The 26,650-nt window shown below is 36.8% G+C and overlaps 1 protein-coding gene across 1 annotated transcript; it reads left to right on the top strand.

The window, feature by feature from the left end:
- Window positions 1-22,090: 22,090 nt before the first annotated feature.
- LOC105041870 (uncharacterized) lies at window positions 22,091-24,807 on the top strand. Its single transcript, XM_010918932.2, has 3 exons — window positions 22,091-22,364; window positions 23,469-23,752; window positions 23,896-24,807. The coding sequence occupies exons 1-3, from the start codon at window positions 22,091-22,093 to the stop codon at window positions 24,805-24,807; spliced, it is 1,470 nt and encodes a 489-aa protein (XP_010917234.2).
- The last annotated feature ends 1,843 nt before the right edge of the window (window positions 24,808-26,650 follow it).

Genomic DNA, 26,650 nt, shown 5'->3' with positions numbered 1-26,650 from the left:
TATGATCGTTATAGAAAATTATGAGATCTCTAGCATTCAAAAAGTGCTAGAAAAAATTGAAAAAATATCATCCATCATATTCCTCATATTTTTTAAACAATATTGAATAAGTGTTGGCTAATGTGAAAATACAGAGATTTAGTACTTTTGGTGGCATTTTAAACAAATCTTTTTCAATATTTGTATAATATTCTAGTTTTTATTAGCACTTGTAAGTATTGGAAAAGTCACATGTAATGGCTATTTTATGTAAAAATTATCTATTTTTTGTGGATTTTTGAATGCTAGATTTAGTGCTTTTAGTACTTTGGAGATTTTTTATTATAATTTTTACTGATATTTGAAAGTGATGAGAGCCTATATAATAGAAATTTTATTTACTTATTACTGCATTTGAAAATATGAAAATTTAGTACTTTAGATTTTTCATAATATTTTAGTGGTATTTGAACCTATCTAAATATTGTATAAAATATCTATATATTATTTTGAGAACATATTTTCTGATCTATCATCAATATCTACAAGAACCAAAGATATAGAAAAAGTTAAATTTAATTAATCAAAACAAAAGATATTCTTTTACATCATAATATATACTAAATAATATCTATGAACAAATCTAATTACAAACCATACTAAAAAAGTTCTTTATTGAGAATAAAATTATTTATATTCAATATTAATGGTAATTGAAAAAAGAAGTCTTGCTCCAATTAATCTTCAGCATGAGCCATCTACAAAAATAAAACAATGCATAATTAAGTTATGCTTTGTAGTTGTTTTATTGGTTAAAAAATGAATTTCTAATGAACATATAAATAGTTTGTGTTAGCATAATATATAGTTTGAAGATTAGACAATTAAGTATCCCATAGCATTTTGGATTCTTCTTAGTAGATCTTAAAGTCTTATCAAAGGCTCTTAAGATACGCATATTATGTTGTACTTTTTAAAATTGATCTCAAGTACATTCTTTTCTATTATGATGAGTTGATTTTTACTATGAAGAATCTCCTTGTGCAATAGGTCTATGAGAAAATTTATAGTTTTTCAGGACAACCTTACTTCTAAAATGATTATGAAAAATAAAATAAATTAAATGTAAAGAAAATCTAATAGATTGCAAGCATATGTATATGAATTTAAAAAATTAAGTTAAAGACTAATAAATATTTAATTAAGCTCACAGAAAAAGAATGTTATAATTTTGCCCTTTTGAAGATGCCTATATCTAAATATTACTTTTAAAATGATTATCAAGAACAAAATACATTAAATGCAAATAAAGCCTAATAGATTACAAGTATATCTATATGAACTAAAATATTTAAGATAAAAACTAATAGGTATTTAATTTAGCTCAATAGAAATAGAATGTTATAACTTTATCCTTTTTGAGATATCCTATGTCTAAATAGATAAAATTATTTCAATTTTTTTAAAAAAAATACATAAATAGATTTATGTTGTGTGTGTGTGTGTAATATTGCTTTAGAATAAGAAATAAAGTCATTGAGTAATTAGAGGAACTAAAATTATATATATACATATATTAAGTATTTGGCTAACCTGCTAGTTCACTTTGTCATAATTGACATACACATAGTATATTTTAGAAGCATAAAAATTAAAGTAAAGAAGCATATATGATATTTTAAAAAAGGGCTAATAAGAATGCAAAAATTAAAGATATAATTGAACACCTGGGGGATATACAAAGTCTATAAATCTGAACTAAACATCATAATACAAGAAAAATATAAAATATAATCATCACTTCAAGATAAGATAAAATAATCCCATTATCAATAGATATAAAAGTTGTTAAACTATAAATTTTAAATATTTAATTGATACTATAAATATTCTAATGATTCCATTTTTCACTAGCAATCCTAAACCATAGTCGAGTGCTAAGAATCCTATGGCTCTAAAAAAAGGTCAAAATATTGCATGAATTAATAGCTTAATAAAAATCTCCATACACTCTCAATATAAATTATTAAATGATAGTTATTATCAATTATTCTACAACAAATATAAATGTTGAAATAATATTGTCTTATTATTATGAAATGCACATTTCAATTAACTGCACTTGAATTTCTATATCCACTACTTAACAAGCCACTATATATCCATGCATCACGTATGACCAAATTAGTAATTCCATAAAATAGTCATTCAACATAAATAATTTATTATCATTTGAGAATATTTTGATAGTGATTGAATTCAACAAAAGTGCTATCAACATAATAAGTCATTTAGGTTATTTTTCTGCTTCTAACTAGATATGATCATGATTCCTACCATGATGGGATAATAAATAATGCCATATTCTAACTCATGTAAGACAATGAATAGTGTCACATTTTTGCCCATAATAAGGAGAGCCACAATATCATGTTCCAATTTGTGATGAGGCAAATCATAGTATCAAGTTTTTGCCTATAATGAGGCAAATTATAGTGCATCTACCAGCCGATTAGGAGATGAACCTTAATAATATAGTTAATTCAGAGCTCACACAGTATTTCAAGAGCACATTTCAAATATATAAGATATTTTAACTTTTAACTAATCGTGATCATATTTTTAACCCATAATAGAGTAGTTGTAAATTTACATAGTCTAAGTGCATCTCACCAAACCATCTAATTATGCAAGTTTCAATTTTATTCATTGAATGTACATTCATCATGCTCATTTTACTTAAACTAGCATGAAAAAATTTTATATTCTATAGAAAATAAAGTTTATCTATTTTATGATACTCATGCATATATTAGACATTGCATATTTGTATATTTATAACATACAAAAAAATCCAATCAAGATGTACCATTAGATCCAAAAATATACCTCATATATTCAACTAAATGAACATTAATATTTAGTATAATTATAAAAAAATAATTATCCTCATGAAATCAGAACCAAGTTGCCCAGGATCAGCCACTTACAAGCATTACTAATTTAATTAAGTTATACTTTTTCAAAAAAATTCTAATATAAAAAATATTTGGTTTTGAAACTAATCCTAACCCTATGTTTTAACTAACGGAACAATAATTTAAGCTACATACATCTAAATTATGGAGTAAAAGACTAAGATTTTACCTTACTTAGGGAACTAGAATATAAGACCCTATGTGAATCTTTTTCTTGTTTGTATGGAGATCATAATATAGAGATAATAAATAATTAACAGCACCATGATTTCTATTATCCAATATGCCTCACTACATTTGATAGATGGGTGCAATTTCATCACCAACAACTTATAAAAAAAATTTATATACAAATTCATTACTTATTGTATTTTTTTAAAATTGGCTAGATGGCAACAAAAGCCAGTCCAAGATAACTCTTTTTGAAAAGATTTGACCTTGCTTTCTGTATTAACATAACATACTATGCATATGCACATCAAGTTTAGGGTTGCATCTTTCACGTGGAAGAATGATTCCCTTCTGAAATATGTGCAAGATCCAATGATTGACGCCACAGAAAAAGATTAACCATTCTTTTGCACAAAAGATACAACTCCAACCAATGCACATCACACCTTGCAAATATTTATAAGATATAGTGCCATCTAGATTTATTGTGAAGGGAGATCAAATATTTTACAATCTCTCTTCTCATCACTTAAATTGCTAATATATATTTTTTTTGAATCTAACTAGGAGGAAGCGAAAGCTTCCCCCAAATTTTATTAAAGAGAAGTTTTTATAGATAGAAATAGGATAGAAGAAAGAGAGAACAAAAAAAAAAACTCAGCAAGATCAAAGAGTTGAAAGGCCAATGAAATGGCCACAATACAACAAGTCATGAGTTCCTGAATGAAGATGGAGAAATCGGTGAGGACTATATGAACCAAAATTCTAAGAGGCTTCATGAGATTATTAGATTATAGGACAAGAGAAGAAAGCCTCTTCCAAAGTATCTGATGGTTACTTTCACTTTTGGTGAATAGTGGTGAACCTAGGATTGAACTCATGGAGAATTTTCTACAGTGTGAATATATGATACTTTTTTTTAAAAAAAAATATTATTATTTTTTTATGTCTATCCCCTAATTGAGCTTAAATTGCTAATACAACATGAACTATTTTTAGCATATAAGCAATGCATAACTTACTTGTGGATATGAGATTTTTAATTATGGGGCAAATATGGGTATTGATCGATATGATCCATATCCGATCTATTGCCATCCCTAATTATACAAACCAAAATTCTGAGAGCTTTATTACATCATCGAACAAAGTCTCTAATGGCTTCTTTCACTTTGGTGAACAGAGGTGTACCCATGACTTGAATACATGAAAATTTTTTGTAGTGTGAATATATGGTGCTTTTATTCCTAAAAAAAATACTGTTATTTCTTTTATGCTTATGCCCCAACAAAGCTTAAATTGCTAATGTGGTCATGAACTATTTTTAGCGTGTAAGCAATGCATAACTTGTAGGTTTGAGATTTTTAATTATGGGGCAAGTATAGGTATTGACCCCGACCATTGCCATCCCTAATTATACAAACTAAAATCCTGAGCGGTCTCATTACATTGTTGAACAAAGTCTCTTATGGCTTCCTTTAACTTTGGCAAACAAAAGTGAACCCATGGCTCAAATACATAGAGGATTTTCTATAGTATAAATGTATGGTAATTTTATTTCTTAAGAAAATACCATTATTTTTCTTTTGCCAATCCCCCAACAGAGTTTAAATTGCTTATGTGATCATGAATCATTTTTAGGATGCAAGTAATGCATAACTCACTTATACCTAGGTATTAAATTGGTAGGGTTTGATTTAGAGTCCTAACTCTTTAAACATGTTTTGACTTTTTTAGTTGATAGATATCTTTTTAAACCATTTAAGATCCATTTAATCTGTTTAAGATCTATTTAATTTATTTAATTTGACTTGATCCATTTATTAATTTATTTATATAGATTAACTCAAGTTATCTGTTTAATAAAATTAGAGATAAGGTTTGGATTTGGATTTCAATTTGTTTATAAATAGACTGTATTCGAATTAACAAAATTTTTACCTGATCCTATCCAACCTGACTAGACCTAATTGCTACCTAAAGGCATAGGTGAGTATTTGTTAGAATCTGGTCACCACTATGATGCCTCATCAAAATCTATTAATCACAGCATCATGCATCACGAATGGAGTGGTGATGTTTAGATTTGTTTTAATGGTTTTCTCTCTCTTGTTAGTGGAATTAGAAGATAATTAATCTGTGTGTTATTAATCTGGATGCACTCGAATATATAGTTTTTCGACAGAATATTAGAATATATAGTTTGTTTTAAAGATGTCATCTCAGGAATTTCGCATTTCAAGGGAAGGCAGAGGAATTTCCGTCAAAGTTTGTTCCTCACACAAAAATGCCACCATCTCTTTATTTTTCTTTTTCAATCTGTAAGTCTCTTTTATAACCCTCATGGCTGACAGTGTGGCTTCGGATGCTCTCACTCTCATGGCTGACAATGTGACTTCGATCTAAGAGCAGCACCGACAAAGGCAATGGAGAAGGCTCTTGTTGGGGTAAGTCAATCGAATCATGACTCAAATCAATCGGCCGCTGACATCAACTCTATGACGGACAACTCCGACTCTATGACGGACAACTCCGACTTTACAACAACCGACTAAACTCCGACTCAAGCCAATCGATCTGATTTTGATCTCTTTGACTCTGACTATGCATTGGCCGAACAAACAGTTCCGATTATTCATTGATCGATCGAACTAATTGCGCCACCTACTGTCGCTGACCAATTAAGATCGATCGACCGACTAGTATTTGATTACCACCGATCGACAGCGGACGACTTAGACCGTCGGCATGCGACAGCATGACAGAGCTAATAGTCGACGGTCACTCATAGATTCTGCTAACATAAAGTCGGCTATACCGACGTATGGTTGGCAACCTGCTCAACATACCATAACCATCACGAATAGTTACCGATCGCATATCATGATACGATCAGTGAAAATTAACGATTCACTACACGATTATGGCTCGATGATTTAGCACCATAAAATACGGGACCAGTCCGATGGTTATGAAAATCTCATCTATAAAAGGAGGTAAGAGAAACAGGACTGGTAAGCCAACTCTGGGCCAAAACTCTGCTACTGCTTACATTCAACTCCTGTTCACCAATTTTTCTCTCTGACTTAGGCATCGGAGGGTTCCCGTCGGACACAAATCTGGTATGTGTGGATGCTGTTTTGCAGGTGTTTGTTCTCGGTGACAGGTGACGGAGAGTTGGCTGCAACAGATTGATGCGTCAGATAGGAGGAAGAGATCATATTCACTATGGCAAAAATCAGGGCCTAGCATTCTACTACAATCGGGTTGGCGAGACACTCTTCCCATCGGAAGAGATTCCTCCCCCTCCTCCAGTAGTAGATGCTAGTTCTTCACATTCTGTGATCACCACGGACGTCCAGATTGCTGCACTTGTGCAGCAGATGAATGTCCTCACGGAGGCAGTCAAAAGTCTCTAACAGCAACAAATCCAGCAGCAACAGCCACCGACGGAGCAACCGGTGGCACAATTAGTGCCATCCAGGCACAGCTGCTGTCATCCACGGCGATCACCGTCTCCTTCTTCGGAGTGACCATCTCGGCTTCCTCGTCGAGATGAACAACGACATTCTCAGCATTCCCGGTGTGCCACTCATCTTTCCGACATTCCCCCTCTCCTTCCCATCTCAATAGTATTAGGAAGGGGAAACGATCGCGAATGCCTCCGTGTCTCCTTCAAACTCATCGGGTGGTTCTACCCCCGAGTTTTCCAACGACGATTCGATGATTATGAACATAAATTTTAAGAGATCAATCGCCAACTCGCTCAGTTTCAAGTGGAAGGTCGGAAGTCCTTCAATGACTACGACTTCCACACTGTCCAACCATTTTCTCAGCACGTCTTGGATCAACTGATCTTATTTCGATTCAAGATGCCTCAAGTAGAGCCATATGATGGATCCACTGATCCAATCGACCACCTTGAGAGCTACAAAGCTTTCATGACGATTTAGGAGGCGACCGACTCCTCTTATGCATCGACTTTCGGATAACTCTTCGAAAAACTGCTCGAGCCTGATACTCCAGGCTATGGTCGAGAAGCATATACTCCTTCGAGCAGCTCGAATATTTTTTCGTGGCTCACTTCAGCACCAATCGAAGGGGCCACGAACATCCGACAGTCTCTTCTCGATCAAACAAGGAGAGACTGAGATACTTCAAGATTTTGTGGCCTGTTTTAATGCGGCCACACTGGAGGTTAAGGATCTCAATAAAAATATGACCATATCGGCCATGAAAAGAGGTCTGAGGAGATCTCGATTCACATATTCTTTGAACAAAACTCTTCCTCGGACTTATGTCAAACTTCTGGAGCGTGCATATAAATATATGTGTGCAGATGAAAGAGCTTCTGACCGACATCAGACAGAAGGCAAAAGTCAAAAGAAGAAGAAATAGAAGAAAGAAGAAGCTCTGGCTGAATCAAGTCGGCCACCTACCGATGAACGAGCTTCGCTCGACGATGGAGTCCGAGGTCGAATTACGATAGGTATGACTCCTATACTCCTCTCTCTACTCTCCGTGTGCAGATCTTCATGGAGATCGAAGGAGCAGAATACCTACGACACCCTCCACCGATGAGAGTGCCATCGAGGAGCCATGATCGAAAGAAGTACTATCGATTCCATCATAATCATGATCACGATATCGAACAATGCATCCAGCTCAGGACGAAATAGAAGCTCTGATTCGATGAGGCTACCTCAAAAAATATCGAAGATCCGCCAACTCAATCTCCTATCGATCAACGACTTCAGCCGACTGAGGAAGCTATAAATAATTAACCGACTGCAGGGGTGATCAACATGATCTCCAGATGACCGAATCGGAAGGCAACTTTCGAAGAAGAGTCGATAAAATGAAATGACTCAACAATGTAATAATTTTTTTAGAAGAAGATGCTCGGAGAATTCAAACTCATGATAAGGCTATCATTGTTCCGATAATCAGCTAATAAAAGCACAGTGGATATTTTATTTTACTCGACTTTCTTTCGAATGCGACTATCGACTGATCAACTCAAAAAGCCTTGACACCATTGGTTGGATTGGCGAAATGAATATATAGTATCGCCCACGTCCGTCAATGAAATATTGAATTCCAGAATCACAAATTTCAATCAACTACAGAGTTGTAAAGAACTGATAGATGGACGGTCAATCAACTATATCCTATTTTTAATGTAAAAACCGACGTACAGATCATGGCTTTCATTGTAAAAGCCAGATGACTGACTTTATCTCGACACCGACTATATTTCGGCTTTCTCTGTAAAAGCCAAACTATTGACTGTCTCAGTACAGGACATACTTCGATTTTTCACGATAAAAATCGACTCCAATTATGCTTTGGCTTTCACTGTAAAAGTCAGAGAATCAATTGCTTCAGTGTCGACTATATTTCGATCCTCTTGTAAAAATCGACATCCCGACTGTGATTTTAAATCGACATTAAGTATGCAGGCTTTCAATGAAAAAGTCAAAAAATCGACTTCATTTCGGTGCAGAATATATTTCGACTTTCACTACAAAGGTCAAGATATCGACTACCGACTATCTCTCGGCTTTCTACTGTAAAAGCCGACTCAAGTTGAATGACTATTATGCCGACTTAGTCTTAACTAAGTAGAATGCTATACCAATACGATCAAGGTCAGATTAAAATTATACCGACTTGGCTATGGCCAGTCGAAGGATATTCGACTTGCCACCGATTATCAGATGATCAAATGTACAAACCCGACTAAGCATCGGGTACGAAATATTTGACTTACCATCGTTATCCTAATTTCAATCAAGTACATCAATGCTACGACTAATGGATAATCTTACAACTAGTACCAAATATCTGATTCATTGATTGATATTCGGTTATCCGACTATAATTCTACGACAATGAGAACATATAGTCTATACTTGGATAAAATTCTCTTTCATTCCTTGGAAAGGAGACTACAAAATTGGATCGGAGTCCGATTACAAATCTGATTACAGAAGGAAAAATAAAATTGCACCGATCAAAGCTCATCGCCATCCCTGTCCCTTTGTTTTGGTGTAGAATCAGTGACTGAAACAACTTCAGGCACAACCGATGACCCACCTTGAGTCGGCTCAATTTCTTCTTCAACAGCCCCATCTTCCGACCTTAAAGGAACGATGCTGCTCAAGTCAAGATCTGGATACGATTTTCTGACCTCCTTACTTGGCCAACCACATGAATAGCCCGACCCACTCGTACAGGGATAGAGAGGGGCTTCAAATTTTCGTCCACCATCATTAGCATCCTTGGCTTGGGAATCGATGCCGATGGCGCAGGTGAAGCAGCTGCACAATTCTTCTTCGATCAAAAAAGTTTATTTTTGGATGCTCTCTTTTTCTTGATAGTATGCTGACGAATATCATTACTCAACATTCAACTCCGAAAGTGAAAAAGCATCCTCCTCCAGACCTGACTGAAATTCGTCCATCGGACTCTCCGGCTGACCATCCTGAGAAGAAAAAGTCCTAGCCATCAAGGAAATGAATCCTAGAAAAAAGAACTCAAAAAAAAAAAAAACTAAACTGGACCTGAAGGTTGGGAGTGAGCGTTAGGGCAACAATCCGACAGTCCCAACACCAAAAATAGTAAAAAATAAAAATTTGGCTGAGAGCGACCCTATATATAGGACCCCTCAACGGTCGAGATGAAGGCAGTCAAATCAAAGACCTACCAGATGACAACACGTGGCAATATTTGGACCGACCATTGATCGAACAATTCGATGCACCTGTTCCAGATTGAGCCACGTCACCCCTATCCGCATGAATAATTCTGACCCAATAATATTCGGACACGTGGCAAAAATTTACTTGTTAGAATCATATCATCCGACGCCGAATCGACTTCCTGAAATGATGTCTGACACTGATGACTGATACCGAATCATCCTGTTGATATTATAGTTTAAAGACGACTCTGTGCTTGCCAAAACGACAAAGCAACCGATCGTCCGTATCCCAGAGAAAGTGGCTGCAGAATCAGAGCTCGATATGACAAGAAATAACTCTTTTCGTCCAACATGACAAATCACGTGACAATATACGTGTTGGCTCACTTTGGACTTAGGAGTGGGGGGCAACCATTGGGATAAGTCAATCGAACACCGACTCAAATCAACCGACCCTCGATACCGACTCTACGATGGATAACTCTGACTCTACGACGGATGACTCTAACTTTATAACAACCGACTAAACTCCGACTCAAGCCAATCGACCCCAACTTTGGTCTCTTTGACTCCGACTATGCATTGGCCGAATAGATAGTTTCGATTCTTCATTGACCGACCGAACTAATTGCATCGACCTACTGTCGGCTGATCAATTAAGATCGATCAACCGACTAATATTCGACTACTATCGATCGACAGCGGACGACTTTGACCATCGGCATGCGACAGCATGACAGAGCTAATAGTCGATGGTCACTCATAGATTCTGCCAACATAAAGTCGGCTATACCAATGTATGGTCGGCAACCTGCTCAATATACCATAATCATTGTGAATGGTTATCGACCGCATATCACGATACGATCAGTGGAAATTAATGATTCACTACACGATTATGGTCCGATGATTTAGCACCATAAAACACGGAACCACGTCCGACGGTTACGAAAACCTCATCTATAAAAGAGGATAAGAGAAATAGGGTTGGTAAGCCAACTCTGGGCCAAAACTCTGCTACTGCTTATATTCAATTCCTGTTTACCAACTTTTCTATCTGATTTAGGCATCGGAGGGTCTCCGTCAGACACAAATTCGATCTGCGTGGATGTTGTTTTGCAGGTATTCGTATCCGACGATAGGCGATGGAGAGTTGGCCACAACAACTCTCACTCTCATGGTCGACAGCGTGGTTTCTGATTTGAGAGCAACACGGATAAGGGTAATGGAGAAGATCGCATGGTGCAGTGCACAGCGCACCATCCGTTGCGCGATGGATGGCCACACGTGGATGCACGTCCGTTGTGCGTGACCGTGTGCGGCCATCCATTGCGCAATGGACAGGGCGTATTGTGCACTCACAGTGCGGTGCACACGATGCGGTGTACAGTAGAGGATCCATGTGGATGGAGAAGAGGAAGACATAGTAATAGGTACTAGGCAGGATCCTGATTTTTAGGTTCCTTCTAGGATTTCATTTCAACCCTTATGACCATGAGCTCATACTTTATTATTTTAGGAGAAAGATCGCAGACCTTCCATTGCTTTACGATGTTTTTAACGATGTCAATCTATATAAATATCATCCAGCAAAACTTGTAGGTATGTTAATCCTTTTTACAATTATGTTTATCTTTTTCATTTTAGCGAAGTAGTTGAGATTGTTGAACATTAAAAATATATATATTTTTCATCGTAAATATAGTTGAGATTGTTGAACTTCATCTTCTATGTTGATTATTTTCTAGTATTTTTTTTTGATCTAATTTATTTATTATATTTTATTGATATGATTGATATAACATTAATAGCAGTAGTATGGACTGGCTGTGGAATTAATAAAAAAAAGCTTTTCATTAAATTAAATATCAATATTTTTATTAAATTATTTATGCCAAATATTTCCTATCCAAACATGATTATGCCTTCTCCTATTAATATTAAGAATCTAATTTTATCACTAAAATCACTTGCATCCCTCCAGGATAGATACCAGACGCGGTCCTGATTCCAGGTTCTGTCCACCGTATACTTTATTACTTAAGAAGAAAGATTCTTCTAACTTTGGACTCATAGCATCAGGTGCAGGCAGAGTCCAATGCAAGTAACTTTGGAGTTGGTACTCCATCCAAAGTACTGTTGGGTGCGTTTCCTTCTAACTACTTGGGTATTCTCATTGCAGGGAAGAGGGAACCTATGGCACAGCAGCAGCATTTGATTGATTAGGCGAATGGAAAGTTGGCTTCTTGGAAGCGGGATAATCTTTCTTTAGGAAGCCTTATTACTCTCGTTAATCATGTTCTCAATACCATTCCTAATTATTGGCTTTCCGCTACTTCCATTTCTAATCCTGTTTTGCAGACAATAGCCCAGCATTATGCCATTTGGGATGTTATTAGGCTTCCTTGGGAGACCAGGATTACCCTTTGTATTGCCAAGAATGCTCTCCTAGTCTTCTGCTCAAGCATGCTATGGATGTCTCGCAACAGCAAGACAAGCCTTTAGGTACAACTGTTGTTATAGAAATATGGTCCTTTGGTTCCTTGGCAGGATGATAGACCAAGGGATGTCTCTCCCTGTTAAGAATGGACTCTTATATGAAGTCCTTGCTATGGGGAGAATCAAGACACTTTGTTCTACCCGCAGGCATCTGTAATTTCCACTGCCTAAAGCCCACTTTTTACAAGTTGCATGTAGACATAGATTATGCGAAACCATCTAATTTTATAATGCAGGAAATATGGGATACTGTCGTCGTTCTACTGGAGGTGTTTGGAAACAAAAAGACCTATTTATTGTGGATATATGGGAGCTACCGCCCAATGGATTTGGACTCCAGATGTGCATGGATTAGCTACTGAAAACATACTAAAGATATGTTTCTCCTCACTTGTTGATCCAAATGACAGATTTTTAACTCTCTTTATCTTCCTTTGTTACTGCAGTTTCTAACCAAACAAGAGACCCGCTTCTCTCCTAACCACAGGGAATTCTTTACTCTCTCCTCTCTATTCATTTTTCCCAATCTAGATAAGGTGTTAGGGATGGAAAAAAAAAAAAAAAAGAGGTTTCCTTTGTCGTTGAATCAAGAACACGGCCAAGAGTGGGGTAAACGATCTAAAATCCCTTCGGATATGACGAAGAGATGGCAGAAAAAAAATGAAGTGGAAGAAAGACACGGCGAAGACGAAGAAGAGATTCAGTACGGTGTCGTAGAATTAGGGATGGCAATGGATAGGATTTGAATCGGATATTGTACTACCCATCTTCAAACTCAAATTTAATATTCTATATCCAAATCCTATCCGATACTCGATTGGATAAGAAAAAAGATACCCATCCCTATATCCAATGGGTTCGTGGATACTCATGGATAACCTATTTTTTCATATCCAACCCATACCCGCTCCATGCCTATCCATATCCCACAAAAATAAATAATCAAAATAATTTTATGCATATTATCAATCAAAACAAAATTACCAATTCAACATAAAGTATAATGTATAAGTTCAGATTTATAGAAATCAAACATACAAATAGAATTACAATTCAATATAAAACATATAAATATCAAAATAATTTTATACATATTATCAATCAAAACAGAATTACTAAAACATATATATTCAGGTATGGATTCCGATATTACCTATATCCGTAGGTTCAGATCGAATTCAGATTCGGATAGAAAACAACACTATCCATATCCTATTCATACCCTGTTATAATTTTCAGATTTTTTTCGAATTCGAATCCAAACTCGATCAAATTTTATTTTTTGAATTAGATCAGATTTGAGTAGGGTGCATACTCATTGGATTGGATCGATTTTGTTATCCACAAAATTTATAGATTTAGGCACCAATTTCTGATAAAGAATCCCTAAGAACCCGGACCGGGAAAAAAAAAAAAGGGAGAGGAAATTTGGATCCTCACGTGTCTGGCACGTGAGCAGTGGAGATGGACTCCCGAAGGAGTCCGACTCCAAATCCATCTGAAGGAGTCTGGGGCTCGTCGGACTCTGACGAAAACCCTAAAACTTGGTCTATAAAAGGCCCCCGAATCTTTCCGCAAAGCATCTCCTCCCGTCCCCGGCGAATCCTTTGATTTTTTTCCGTTGAGTATAATTGGAGGGATACCGTTGATTGCCGTTGATCAACTGCCGGAGTCGAGGTAAGAAGGCGCTGATTTCAACTCCACCCTCTCCTAGCTCCTTAGCCATCGCCGACGACCGGATTGTGGCAGGTGAGTCGCCTGATTTTCTTTGAAAACCGACATCCCCTGTTTTTCGTTTCTCCCTTGCATTGCCGACCACCGCCAGCGTGGTTGTTGTCGGCCGGTGTTCAGGTTTGTGTCGTCGTGTCCCCACCGTCGGACGCTGTGAGGCCTCGCCGGTCGTCGGGCGTGCAACCATGTTTGGGGGGAGAAAGAGAAGGGAATAGCCCCTGTTCCGAGACTTCTCCTTGGGTTGTTTCAGCCTTGTCTCGCCGGCCTTCGCTCTCCTCTTTGCTGCCTCGAGGGCTGTTGCCGGCCTCAAAGCGTCTATTCCCGTAGTTGGGAGAGGAGAGGGAAGGGGAGGAAGCCCCTGTTTTCAAAGAGTGTTCTTCCGTCTCTTTCCTTCCATAGTTTATGTTATTCTTTAAATTATTTTCTTTTTTTTTTTGATAAATTTAGTTGCACCAAAGTTATCGAAGTGATGATTTCAAATCACTTTCACTTCTCAAATCACTCTCCCTAAGATACCCATCCTCGAGATGGAGAATCTAAGGGGCAGTGATTTTAGATTGAAATATAAGGACAATCTCTCGATCTAGCAAAAAAATTGATATATCGATATATCGTTGTATATCAATATTATATATATTATATATTATATTATATATTATATTTATAATATATATTAAATTTTAATATATTGTTAATCATATTATTATTATATTATGATTCCATAGTAATTTTAAAATAAAATAAAAATATCTTATTATACTTTATATTTATATAATAAAATATTTAATATATTACTTCTAATTTTTTATTTTTTATCAAAATAAATATTCATATTAATAAATAACATATTATAAGTATAAATAAAAATATTAATTTTTTAATAATAATTAATATATTTTTATAATATTAATAATTTTATAGAACTAATAAATATATTTTTATAGAATATTTTAATTATTAATATATTAATAAATATAATAATATTTTATTTATAATATATTATATATGATTAATAAATTAATTTTTATGAAAATATTATAGATAGTTTTGGTATTATATAATCAGTAATCTTGGATTTCCATAAGATACCAAGATTATGGTGTTGGGGTTTGAGCACTTGTGGTCCTTTGAATTAGCCACAAAATTGATATCCTGCAACGAGTTGGAAATATGGTTGTGGTAGTCCATAGAACTAGTTGTGGTATTGGTAGTCCACATGAGCTAGAAACGTGGTTGTAGTAGTCTACAGGAATAGCCACAGTATTGGTGCTCTGCCATGAGCTAAAAATATGGCTATGATAGTGTAGAGCCGAGCATTTTAATATGATAAGATCCGATCTATGTTGGTCAAGATAATTATATAATGTGATTTATTGCACAAAAAGATATATTTGATATATATGTTTTAGGAATCATGGCATCTTTTGACATTAGATTTATATGAATAACAATCATTGTTAATTTTTTATTTATTATTATTATTATATTATTGTTGGTGTGTGAAAATGAGTTTAAAAAATATTTTATTTTATTTTCTCTTTTTGTTCATCAATCCCATAGCTTCAACGGTACCATGATTTCTATTATCCAATATGCCTAACTACATTTGATGGATGGGTGTGATTTCATCAACAATGACTTGTAAAAAAATTTTGTATACAAATTCATCACTTGTATTTTTCCTAAACTGTCTAGATGGCAACAAAAGCCAGTCCAAGATAAATCCTTTTGAAAGGATTTGGTGTTGCCTGCTGCATTACCATAAAATACTTTGCATATGCACATTAAGTTCAGGATTGCATTTTTCACACAAAAGAATGATCCCTTCTTTTGAAATATATGCAAGGCATGATCCAATGGTTGGCACCGTGGAAAAAGATCCATCATTTTTTTCGTATGAAAGATACAACTCGAACCGATACACATCACACCTTGTAAATATTTTATAAGGTGTAGTGCCATCTTGGTTTATTGTGAGGGGAGATCAAATATTTTACAGCCTCTCCTCCTATCACTAAAACTGGTAATATGTTTTTTTTTTTTTTTGAATGTAACTAGGAAGAAGCAAAAGCTTTCCCCCAAATTTTATTAAAAGAGAAGTTTATACAAATAGAAATAGGATAGGAGAAAGAGAGTAAAAAGAAAAAAAGCCTACAGAGTTGAAGGGCTAATGCAGTGACCACAATATAACAAGTCATAAGCTCATGAATTTAGATAGGAAAATTAATAAGGACTATGCGAATCAAGACTCTAAGATGACCACAATATAACAAGTCATGAGCTCATGAACGAAGATAGGAAAATTAATAAGGACTATGCGAATCAAGACTCTAGGAGGCTTCCTAAGATCATTAGATTACAGGGCAAGAGAAGAAACTCTCTCACAAGGTCTTTGATGGTTACCTTCATCTTTGGCAAGCAGAGGTGATCCTAGGACCGAACACATGAAGAATTTTCTACGGTATAAATATATGATACTTTTCTTCCTCAAGAAAATACCATTATTTCTTTTATGCCTATCCCCCAACAGAGCTTAAATTGTTAATATGGTCATGAACCATTTTCAGCGTATAAACAATGCCTAACTTACTTGCAGGTACGAGGTTTTTAATTATAAGACAAATTTGTATATTGATCGTTGCGACCCATATCCGACCCGTTGCTATCCTTAATTATATAAACCAAAATTCTAAGCAGCCTCGTTACATCATTGGACAAAGTCTCCGATGGCTTCCTTCACCTTCGGTGAATAAAGATGAACCCACACTCGAATGCATGGAGGATTTTCTGTAGTGTGAATATATGGTACTAAGTCGATGGTCGACATTATGCTTGATGTTAGCTTCTGATACGTGTGGTATCAAGTTGCATGTTTTGGTTGCAGATACGGGGGTATCCAAAGCGATGTAAATTTGAAGTCTAAGTTCAGAGGAACTGGATGTCTGAGTTTGTTGTGGGTGTCAATGACTCAGAGTGGGGAAGCATGTTGCAGGACAATGTGCTCAGTGCTGAATGAAAAGATTGCTCATCAATGGCACTAGTGGATGGAGGCCCGTGAATGTGAAGGTCTACCAATTCATGGCTGAGGAAGAAAGGAATTCAGGGTGAAGAGTGCTCGTGAATGCTAAAGCACTTGGGCTGTATGCAAAGTTGCAAGGCAGAGCATCTCGAGGAACTAGAATCTCCAAAGAGGCAGAGCTGGGCAAATAGACTGAGGTACTTGGGTGTATCTATAGTGCAGGGAATGATGTAGCACTCGTTTTTAAAAGTGCAAGCTGAGATGAGAACTTGGAAAGTCATGGGACTCAGTTGCACAAGGTATGGGAACATTGGAAAGAGCCATTTCTTGTGTGGATGATTGTGGAGCGGAAGCACTTGAATGATATGAGATATCAATCAAACTTAATGGAACTGCACTCAGGGTGAAGGCGTTGATAAGCCGAGGTACTAGAGGCAGATATTTGGCTTAGTGAAACTGCTCTCAAGGTGAAGGCGTTGGTAAGCCGAGGTACTAGAGACAGATATTTGGCTGAAGGTGTCTTCTTGCTACACAGGCATGTGATGTCAGGGTGTAGTAGATGAGGCACGAAGATTGTTTAATGTTGGTTGGGTTGACCATGAGGTGGTCATGCTGTTAGGCATTACAAGACCCTGATGTCGAGGCAAGTGGGTGTCGATGCACTAAGAGTGAGGCAGGCCAGAGGGGTAGCCTTGCATTGGCATTACAGACTCAGAGTCAAGACATAAAAGCAGTCGAGTTGGGGATCGCAGAAAACAGCATGGACAAATGGTTCTGTAGAGACAGACAACTGGTGCTCAGAGTGAAGACTGGATTGTCTAGGCACTTGAGCAAAGTGGAAAGTGGCTTTGATCGGATATCAGGATCCCGCTTGGAAGCAGCCATGGATCTGTGTTGGTATGGGACAGCATAGAATTATGGAGGCAACTTGTGAGTACTTGGCATCAGTGCAGTGTGGTAGGGTCCGAAGTCTTGGTGTTGAATGGAAAAGGTCGGAATAACCACAAGACTGCAAGGTGGGTATGTTGCAAGACCAGGCATTTGGAGGTGAGTTGCCAGAGGGGACTCATGTGATGGGCCACTTTGAGACTGGTGGGCAGGAGTTAAGCCTTGGACATAGTTCAAGGAGTGACATTTTGTGTTTCTGACAATGGATCTTTGCATTGATGGAGGCAATGGCAGCTCTTAGATTGAGAAAATCGAGAGTAAAGCCTCGGAAGAGTTCGAGGAGTGCCACAAAGTTTTCAGTTATGTTGATGGTCAGAGGACTGTAGCAAGCTTAGAGAATGCAGTGGCCGCTCTTAGATTGGGGCAATCGAGAGTTAAGCCTTGGAAGAGTCCGAGGAATGCCATGTAATTGAAGGTTAAAAGACCATTGAAGGAGGATAAAAGTAGAGGTTGGTGTTGGATTTTGTAGCAGTTTGGTTCTGAGGAGTCAGTGTGGTGTGGATGATGGATTCTCAGTGGTGGAGAAAGGATCAAGGACATCAAGACCGTGGGTCTCTGACTTGAAGAACCATATCTACAGTTACTGCAGTGGAAATTTGGCTGTGGTGACTAATGGTCAAGTAGTGGCTTGGACGTCGACGAGGACGTTGACAGCTTGAGTGGGGGAGAATTGTCAGGGATTTATCCGCAGGCATGTCGCAGGGGTGCCGGCATGGGCGTGGCACGGTGCTGCGAAGGATTTGGCTTGGCAAAAAATTTGCAATGCTACTCGATTATTTGGAACCCCCAGGGTGAGATTTAGGTGGATGCCTTGCTGGGGTAGTGAGGGAGCAATGGTTCGCCAAGGAGCGGCATGGCCGTGGCATGATATCGGGGGACTCGGGACGCGTGATATTTGGAATGGTGGTGGTCCGCCATGATATATGTGGATACTCAATGATTCCTCTTGGTATGAGGAGGGGCGCGGAGCTTTGGCCGTGTACCCGACTCCCCCAGACTCGTAGGAGACGGGTCCGCCGTGGCACAGTTGTGTGGGCAATGGTGGTGCCACGCCCGAATGATCTCACGTGGAGGTATTCGGGGCAATGTTGGTTGGACGAGCTGGCCACATTGTGTGGGAAGGGGATATCTCGAAGTTTTATCCTTGAGGAGTTTGTCTAGACTACTCTATGCATTCTTGATCTCTGTAGTGGAGCGAAGAGGCGATAGAGGGCTAGTCGGGCAAGGGTGTGGCCTACCCAAACAGGCAAGTCTTGTGAGCATCGCAAGGTGATGTCTCACAGGGATCCACGGGAACCGGTCGGTCGTGGAGAACCGGTCGGTCGATATATGTGCCTTAGAGTTGGGCCAAGGATCATGGATGGCCAAGAGGGTCATGCCGAGGAGAGGACAGCTTGATGTATTTATCATCCGGTCGAAGATATTTACTTGATGGGGCAGACTTGGATGCCGATATCGTGGCAGTGCTCAATGTGTGAGTAGGCTATGGACCTAAGATATTGAGTGGTGCGATAATGTATCCCCAAGATCATGGTAATGCACAGTGATGGGCGAGCAGGCCATGAATATTATCAAGCGATGTGATCAGGGATGGAAAGGCATATCAAGGATGCAAGACCGGGATCGTGACACAAGAGTTTGTGGGGGAAGCTTGGATAGTCGGACCCCAGAGGATTCAGATGTGTACGATCAGCTGTAGCTTGGGGGAGCTACAGGTCATGTCAGCTTGGTAGTTTAGCTAGGCTGCATTAAAGATGGGTTTGCCCGGGCCTCATGCATAGTGGTGGCGTTGCATGGTCGTGCTATGTGGATTTGATATGTGTAGTACTGAAGGGCAGCTTGGTGGGTTGCGGATCAGTGACACAGTGGTTATGTCTTGGCACGAGGGTATATTGAGGATCAAGACATCTGGGATGAGCAGTGCTTGGCTTGAGGGGCAAAACTTTAGAGTTGACACAGAGGTGTTGAGCTGCGGAGCACTCTTGAAAAGAGTCTATGTTATGGCATGGAGGTGCGCATGAGCATTGCGGTTGATTCGAGAGGTCGGATTGCTTATGGGCACTTGAGGGTGTCATCTGTGTTCAGTACAACAGTGTTGCCAGGCAAGGGCATAGAGGTACAAGCTTGGCTATGTGGCTGGACTGCTGTGTGCTTATTGGTATGTCCGAGGAAAGGACTCGAGAGGGCTGGCCTTGGTGTGTGGCATGCTGGGGCGCCGCACGGGTGTTTGGGTAAGAAAACACTCACCCTGTGACAAGTGGTATCAAGTTTAAATTTGTTCCTTAAGGAAATACTATTATTTCTTTTATGCCTATCCCTCAGTAGAGATTAAATTGCTAATGTGGCCATGAATCCATTTTAGCAATGCATTATTCACTCATACCTAGGCATTAAATTGGCAGGGTTTGATTTAGAGTCCTAAATGTTTAAACCTGTTTTGACTTTTTTAATACTTAGATGTCTTTTTAAATTATTTAAGATCGATTTAATCTGTTTAAGATTTATTTAACTCATTTAACTTGACTCGATCCATTTATTAAATTATTTATATAGACTAACTCAAATCATTTATTTAATAAAAGTAGAGATATGGTTTGGATTTGGGCTTTCAATTTGTTTATAAATAGACTGCATTCAAATTTATATATTTTTGGCCCAATCCTGATCCAATCCCTATCTGACTAGACCGGTCCTAATTGCTACCTTAATGGATAGATAAGTATTTATTAGAATCAAGTCATCCCCATGATGACCCATCAAAATCTACTAATCATGGCATCACGCATCATGAGTGGAGTGATGACATTTAGATTTAAACATGTGTTGACTTTTTTAATAGTTAGATGCCTTTTTAAACCATTTAAGATTCATTTAGTCTATTTAAGATATATGTAACTCATTTAATTTGACATTATCCATTTATTAAATGGTTTATATGGATTAACTCAAGTTATCTATTTAAAAAAAGTAGAGATAAGGTTTGGATTTGAGCTTTTGATTTGTTTATAAATAGACCGCATCCAAATTAACAACTTTTTGATCTAATGCTAGCCCAATCCCTATCCAGCCTAGCTGGACCTAATTGCTGCCTAAAGGGATAGGTGAGTATTAGTTAGAATTGGGTCACCCAGATGATGCCCCATCAAAGTCCATGAATCACGACGTCACGCATCATTAGTGGAGTGGTGATGTTTGGATTTATTTTTATGATTTTCTCTCTCTTGTCAATGGAATTAGAGAGGACTGAATCCGCATGTGTTATTAATCTAGACGTACTCAAATATATAGTTTTTTTAGTAGAATATTCGAATATATAGTCTATTTCAAAAAGGTTATGAAATTTTATTTCTGGAGGGAAGGCAAAGGAATTCCCGTCAGATCTATTCGAAGCTAGAACTGGCAAAATATGATCCAACCCATCAATCCGACTCGTATTCGATCCTCCATAAATAGGTTTGGATTTAGGCTAAACAAATTTGGATCATAAACGGATCGATCCGTTTAATAATTGAATCGGATATGAAGTTTTAGATATCTGACCTATTTAACCCGTTTAATATTCAGGTCGAATTGAATCAGATAACCCATTTAATCTGTTTAACCTATTTTTGTCCCATTTAATCCGATCTATTTAACCTGTTTAACCCATTGAAGACCCATTTATCCTGTTTAAAATCTGTTTAATCTGTTTTTGATCTATTTAACTCGACCTGTTTAATCTGTTTAACCTGTTTAATCTATTTAACCTAATTTGATCTATTTAATAAATGAATTAAATGGATCGGATCGGATTATCTGTTTAATAAGTAGATCGGATTCAGGTTTAAATTTTTGATCCATTTAATAAATAGATCGGATTTGGATTGACGATTTTTTGATCCAATCTAATTACGATCGGATTCGACCCAATTGTCATCTTTATTCGAAGCTATGAGGTAACGGGGAGAGGAATTAGGAGTTATATCAACCATTATATAAAATCAAAGTTTGTTGCTCACACAAAAACACCACTATCTTCATATTTTTCTATTTTAATCTATGACCCTTTTTATAACCCTCATGGCTGACAATGTAGCTTCGGATCCATTGATGGCTGATAGCATGGCTTCGAATCCCGAGAGTAGCATGGACAAGGGCAATGAAGAAGAGGAGGACATAGTGATAGATACCAGACAGGGTCCTGATTCCAGATTCCCTCCAGGATATCGTTTCAACCCTCGTGATGATGAGCTTATACTTCACTACTTAAGGAGAAAGATTGCAAACGAACCATTGCTTTACGATGTTTTTAATGATGTCAATCTATATGAATATCATCCAGCAACACTTGTAGGTATGTTAATTATTTTTACCATTATGTTTATGTTTTCCTTTTTATAGTTGAGATTGTTGAATATTAAAAATATTTTTTTATCACAAATGTAGTTGAGGTTGTTGAAGATCATCTTCTATGTTGATTATTATCTAGTGTATTTTTTTATTGGTCTGATTTATTATTACATTTTATTGATATGATTGATATACTATTAGTAGCAATAGTATGGACTGGCAGTGGAATTAGCTAAAAAAAAATTCTTTCCATTAAATTAAATATCAATACTTTTATTAAATTATTTGTGCCTAATATTTCTTATCCAGATATGATTATGCCTTCTCCTATTAATATTAAGAATCCAATTTTATCAGGGAAATCACTTGGGGTCCTGATTCCAGGTTCCCTCTAGGATTTCATTTCAACCCTTATAATCATGAGCTTGCATTTATTACTCAAGGAAAGATTGTGAACCTTCCATTGTTTTATGATATTTTTAATGATGTCAATCTATATGAATATCATCCAGCAAAACTTGTGGGTAAGTTATTCATTTTTACAATTATATTTACTTTTTCCTTTTCAGCGATATAGTTGAGATTGTTGAACATTAATTTTTTTTTTTTAATGCAAATATAGTGAAGATTGTTGAACATCATCTTCTGTGTTGATTGTTTTCTAGTGTATTTTTTTTTGTCTGATTTATTATTACATTTTATTTATATGATGGGTATGCTATTAATAGCAATAGTATGGACTGGTAGTAGAATTAGTAAAAAAAAAATCTTTCCATTAGATTAAATATCAATATTTTTATTAAATTATTTATGCCAAATATTTATTGTCCAAACATGATTATGCCTTTTCTTATTAATATTAATAATCTAATCAAGAATCTAATTTTATCGCTGAAATCACTTGCGTCCCTCTAATTTTATCACTGAAATCACTTGCACCCGTCTCAGCCTATGGAAGCCAGCCATGTTTCAAACCATTGACGTATGCTTCTATTCCTCTATTCTTGTATAATATTTGGATCTTATGACATTCTTTTATTCTTCTTATATTTTATATGTTAAATATTGGATCTTATGACAAGCTTTTTATTTCTGATATTTGATGCAGAAAAATTTAAACATTGTGGAGACAACAGGTGGTACTTCTTCACCCCAAGAGATCGCAAGTATCCAAATGGTATTCGACCCAATCGTAAAACAGTTGATGGATATTGGAAAGCCACCGGTGTTGAGAAAAAAATCATACACGATGGTGAACAAATTGGAGTACGAAAAGCTTTGGTTTTCTACACTGGGAAGGCTGGAAAAGGAAGCAAGACTGACTGGATCATGTATGAATATATCAATCAAGATCGTTCCAACCGTCCTCGTAGACCTGATGGCACAATGAAGGTCCATAATACGTTTTCTTTGATATCATCAATACTAATTAACTTAACTCTTTTTTTTTTTTTTTTTGGGTCTTTTTTCAGTCATACTAGCTTTTAATTTTTCTTTAGTTTTTTATTTTTATTTTTGTATTTTTTTCGTTACAGTTGGATGACTGGGTTTTATGTACCATACAAAAGAAGCGAGGAGCTGATGAGGACACAGGTGGCGAGCCAGAGGAGCCAACACAAGCCCAACAAGCCAGCACTAGCCAATCTAGGGAGCAAAAGCAGCCAAGAGCTGATGAGGAGAACAGTGGGGAGCCAGAGGGGCCACCAAAAGCCCAACAAGCCACCACTAGCCGGTCTACTGAAAAACCAGGAACATCTCAGGTTCAACAGATTCCACATGATGGTAGAGAAGTGGAACCACTAGATTATCAAGTTATTCACAATAATAATGGTAGTCATGTGAATTATTATGATATGGATGGTCATGCTAATTATAATACTGGTAGCGTCACACAAGCACCATCAATGTCATTGCCGAATGATTTCACGGGTTTCATCAGCTCCGATGATATAGGTGATCATCATCCAAGTGCTCAGAACTTTCAGCAGGACATTCTAAATCCTTCCATGCGAAGTATTGATCTCGGGTATCAACTTGGTCAAACTCCAGAGTTTGGATTTGAAAATCAGCAGATGATCTCCGAATCACTCTATCCGTCACCTCCAGAAGATCCTCTAGATCAGGTTCAAACTTCAGAGTTTGGATTTGAAAATCAACAGATGATCTCCGAATCACTCTATCCGTCACCTCCAGAAGATCCTCTAGATCGGGTTCAAACTTCAGAGTTTGGATTTGAAAATCAACAGATGATCTCCGAATCACTCTATTCGTCACCTCCAGAAGATCCTCTAGAGGTTCAGTTACGTAGTATATTTGGACCGGACCGAGTGTATTTGGAGAGCAGACGAGTGTCGATGATAGGGATGACATTGCAGAAGTGTTTCCTCCGCAACAGAATACTGTCTTCCAAGCTCCACAAGACAATCAGTCAAATGATAATTTCATAAGCAACCCAGATTCTAGTAGGAAGTGACGGAGATGTGACTGGTTGCTTCTATTCTGTGATTGACTGCTTCTATTATCAGATATGCTTGGAAGAAAGATGTGAAGGATTGAAAACTAAGAAAGCAAATGCTTGATTAGTTGCTTTTATGTGGTGAAGTTTAGGAGTAGTCTTTGTGGGACTGGTTTTTACTGGCTCTTTTTTTTTTTTTTGATGTAAATACAGTCGGAAGCTTTTATTCTTTTATATGGGCTTAATTTATCTCTTCGTAAGCATAATATATAATTTTTTTTCTTTTAAGTGCGGGGTGCATGATGACCTATTATTTATGCAGTCTCCATCATTGACATGTATTTAATTTTTTGTGTTTCTAAGTTCCTAAAGCTCAGCACGAATAATGTTAGGTGTTATTACCCGTCAGTTAAAATGGTTCCATTATGTTACATGATGCATGTATATACACGTGGAACAGCAACAATGCAAAATATAAGTAAGCTCTTTTCAACACTTCGTGTATGTGTATGATACTATCATCATTTTCTTCTGCACTTCCTTCTCATATTTTTTTCCGAGAATTGCACCTTTAGACACCACAAAAAGGTACAAATTCTTGCAAAGGGGCATTTGGTGATCCAATTGGAATCACCATGATAATCTAGGATCAATAGTGATCTAAATCCTGAGATAATCTAATCTGTATTGATCTAAGATTACGATATTTGGTTGGTCATAATATAGTGATTAAAGATATCCGAATATATACAAGTAACTTATTGATATGCTATGAAAATCTAAGATATATTATCAACTATATGATATGAAAAATATTTCTGACATATCTCAGATAAAAAATAAAAAATAACAGAAGTGAGATAAAAGAAGAGGAAAGCCTTGGTTATTATGATTGGGTTGAGAAAATGAAATCATCGCTTTGAGCCATTCTCAACAAAGCTTTGGAAGTTAGGATTGGGGATTAGGATAGAGAAAATTTTAAAAAAAAATTTCTTAAAATTTTTTTTTCTCTTACTAATCACCAATGTAAGAAAAGGAAGGATTTTCTTCTATTCTTTCATGAAAATAACGTTCCAACTACCCTCCTAAGCATGCATAAATAATATATGTATGTGCATGAAAAAAATATTGCACAGAAAAGATATATTTTCTCTTTCAGTGAAAGTTTAGTACGTGTATGAAAAAATATCACACAAAAAAAATATATTTTCTCTTCCAAAAATTTTTTGGATAAAAAATATTTTAATTAATATATTTTAATATAAGATCATGATGTATTTTAAGCGTCGAGCTGGGATGGCTGAAAGCTTCTTAGTTCAGATGTATATGCATGGCATTTGGTTTTGAAGGGTAATGGATAGGGCTTGGCTTGGAAGTCCAGCAAAAGGTGGTTGTCGGCAGATATGGAGTGAGTATAAACTGCCTATGAAGTGACTTGTCGTTGGATGTTATTGAGTGGCCATGAGATGGCTTGCTATGAGGCAGCTATAGGCTTATTATTACTTGGGACATGGAAAAATCTTGGGACTTGGAAGATGACGTTTGATGGGCTTAAGTAATAGGTTTTGTGCTTCTCTTCATTGGCTAGGGTTTGTGGATTTAGTTCCTTTCGTGACTAGGCTTGTTGGAGTCCAAAAGTAACCTACTCAGTTTGAGAGTTGGAATATGATTGGCCTTAGATGGATTTGTTTTGGTAACTTCAGTCGAGTTTGATTTATATTTGAATTTACAATCACATAATGACTCATACAAAATGTAGAAAGATTAGATTAAATAGGTCTAGAATTATTAAAGTATAACAAATAAGCTTGCCATGATTGTTTCAAAAAATTAGA

This window comes from Elaeis guineensis, chromosome 3 (genome assembly GCF_000442705.2).
Source record: "Elaeis guineensis isolate ETL-2024a chromosome 3, EG11, whole genome shotgun sequence".
Lineage (NCBI taxonomy): Eukaryota > Viridiplantae > Streptophyta > Magnoliopsida > Arecales > Arecaceae > Elaeis > Elaeis guineensis.
This window is presented reverse-complemented; position numbering and strand designations above follow the sequence as displayed.